Genomic DNA, 2850 nt, shown 5'->3' on the forward strand with positions numbered 1-2850 from the left:
CCCGCCCCTTGAAAGTGATGGACCACAAGTAGCCTTTTGCTGATGACTCAAGCCGCCCATTGTGACCTTTCATGACTGCTCCTTGACATCACACAGCGTACCTCTCAGAGTCAGGGAGGGCTGGCATGTACCTTCTTTACCTTCCTGTGGGGCAGCTGTGGTTTTCTGGCTCTTGCATGTGCTTTATATGGTTCTTCTGTCTCACCTGCCATTTCTAACTCGGCTCTCTGTGCAGCTGCCCCTGACAGCTCCCATCCTTTTCCTAACCCACCACTCCTGGTCCGCAGAGCACAGGAAGCATGAGTTGTTAAGAACTTGGCCGACAGAGCTCTAAGGGCCAACTCTGGGCAGAGGACAGCTCCATCTTCCTTACCAAAGGGTTTTTCCACCAGGGGCATTTCATTTTGACTCGGAACTGAGCTACTCTGCTTCAAGAACAATTTCTCATGGAGCCAGAAGCCTTAGAAATTTGCCCTTACAACCCTCACCACCGAGTCCCACTCAGCAGATTTCAGTACCACCTGGCATCCTGCAGGAGAAAGAACCCCAAGAAAGCCAAAAAGATGGCCAGCTGCAAATACAACGCCTGCCACGTGGTCCCCATCAAAAAGCTGGAGGAGCACGAGGCTGCGTGCGTCAACAGAAGCACAGTGGAGGAGGAGGACAGCTTGTACCCCCTGAAAGTTAGCCTTCCAAGTTCAGAGCAGAATGGAAATGCCCCTCCAGAGTCCCCCTGGCTCCCCAGTTCTGACGTCTGGAATGTCGATGGCACTAACTGCCATCCCATGTTTGTCCTTAAGACTTTTGTTCCCCAAAAGCTTGTTTGTGAAAGCGACACAAGAGAGTCAGAGAGAGAGGCCCACCCCCCATCCCTGACCACCCCCCAGAAGACCCTCAGACCAGGAGAGTAAACCACCAGCAACAGAAAGGAGCCGCTCGCCTCTTAAATACCTGAAAGAAGATGCAACTCACCCAAATAAAAGCATGCAAAGTAAACCACCCTAGGCTACTTTTTTTTCCACGTAGCAGTTGGTAAAAGTCTGAAGGCTGGCAGGACATTCTGCTGGCAAAGATGGGGCAAACAGGCACTTTCAGAACACTGGTGAGTATGTAAGTTGGTAGGTAAACCTCTGTGGAGGGCAGTTTGGCATTAGCTGTAAAAATCACCAGTGTGCTGTGCTTCGATGGGGCAATTCCACTTCCAGTAATTTATCTTGTGAATATATTCACACTTGCGGAAAATGAGGTAAGTACAAGGTTATCCACTGCCGTGTTATTTGTAGCAGTAACGGTCAAAGAGTCCGAAATGGTCCAAATATCCCTTAGGGAAGGGTTTGATTAAATGAATGATGGGGCAGCCATACAAAGACATAGTATGTCATGAGGAAGGGTGAGGAAGCTTTTTCTGGACTAGCTTGGAAAGGCTAAAACACAGTATTTAACTCAGACACCAGCAAACTTTTTCTCTAAAAGGCCACAGAGTAAAGATTTTAGGCTTCACAAGCCAAATGTTCTCTGTCACAACTATTCAGCTCTGCCTTGGTGGCATGCAAGCAGCCACAGACAGTATGTAGACAAATGAATGTAGGTTCCAGTAAAACTATTTACAGAAACTGCTAACAGGCTGGATGTGGCCTATGGGGCATAGTTTGCCAACCCCTGGTTTAACTGAGAAAAGCAAAGCCTGGAATATGCTGTATATTATGCTACCATTTTTGCAGAGCTATGGGAGAGAACGTGTATATGTATGTGCTTGTATCTGCATAAAATTTCTCTCAAGGACATACTAGAACAGGTGTCTGCCCATAAGGCCTACAATGTCTCCTATCTGATCCCTTACAGAAAAAGCTGGCTGGTCTCTTCCCTAGAAACTTATCAGCTCTCCCCAGGGAAGAGAACTAGGTGACTGAAAGTCAGGGGAGACAGACTTTACTGTAGACCCTTTAGTATCTTTTATTTATTTTTTCTACAGGGAGACAAAAAAGAAGTAAAAGTTTAATCCTATGGTTTATGTTACACCTCACTGTCTCTCAAGAACATTGAAAACCCTGCCCCCTTTTGCTTTGGAACCCTCCCCTCAGAAAACCACACACCAACACAATGTTACCTGGAATTCTAAGAGGATTCACAAACCAAATTCATCTGTCATTATTTCATATGTAAGAAACTCAAGCTAAGAATGGAATGTCCCTAAGTAGCAGAGGTATTAACTGTTGGGGAAGATTAAGATGAAGTGGTGATTCCTCAGAAGGCCAGGTGGTTGGTGATGGTTGGCACTCATGATTCTTCCCTCCCTCATGAACCTGAACAAGGGCATACCTCAACCGCACTTTAGCCAACAGCTGGAACACTTTAAGTCTATCTAACAGTTGGTCTCACAGAGGAGGAAACACTGGAATAGGTTAGACCTTCTTGCTCATATTGTGTCAGACAATTTCTTTTTTTTTTTTAATTTTTTTATTGTTATGTTAATCCCATACATTACATCATTAGTTTTTGATGTAGTGTTCCATGATTCATTGTTTGTGCATAACACCCAGTGCTCCATGCAGAACGTGCCCTCCTCAATACCCATCACCAGGCTAACCCATCCTCCCAACCCCCTCCCCTCTAGAACCCTCAGTTTGTTTTTCAGAGTCCATTGTCTCTCATGGTTCTTCTCCCCCTCCGATTTCCCCCCTTCATTCTTCCCCTCCTGCTACATTCTTCTTCTTCTTTTTTTCTTTCTTAACATATATTGCATTATTTGTTTCAGAGGTACAGATCTGAGATTCAACAGTCTTGCACAATTCACAGTGCTTACCAGAACACATACCCTCCCCAGTGTCCATCACCCAGTCACCCCATCCC

General features: G+C 45.8%; 1 protein-coding gene across 2 annotated transcripts; it reads left to right on the forward strand.

Moving 5' to 3' along the window:
• The first annotated feature begins 446 nt into the window (after window positions 1-446).
• Window positions 447-911, forward strand: GTSF1L (gametocyte specific factor 1 like). Of its 2 annotated transcripts, XM_032419293.1 has the most exons (2): window positions 447-723; window positions 799-911. In XM_032419293.1, exons 1-2 carry the CDS (start codon window positions 447-449, stop codon window positions 909-911), a joined length of 390 nt encoding a protein of 129 aa, XP_032275184.1. The 2 variants fall into 2 exon arrangements, with proteins under 2 accessions (XP_032275184.1, XP_032275183.1); XM_032419292.1 differs by having other exon boundaries at window positions 447-911.
• Window positions 912-2850: the final 1939 nt, after the last annotated feature.

Source organism: Phoca vitulina, unplaced genomic scaffold (assembly GCF_004348235.1).
Source record: "Phoca vitulina isolate PV1807 unplaced genomic scaffold, GSC_HSeal_1.0 scaffold22, whole genome shotgun sequence".
Classification (NCBI taxonomy): domain Eukaryota; kingdom Metazoa; phylum Chordata; class Mammalia; order Carnivora; family Phocidae; genus Phoca; species Phoca vitulina.

Coding starts and splice junctions, on each gene's coding strand:
- GTSF1L (XM_032419292.1), top strand. CDS start 447: ATGGAGCCAGAAGCCTTAGAAATTTGCCCTTACAACCCTCACCACCGA.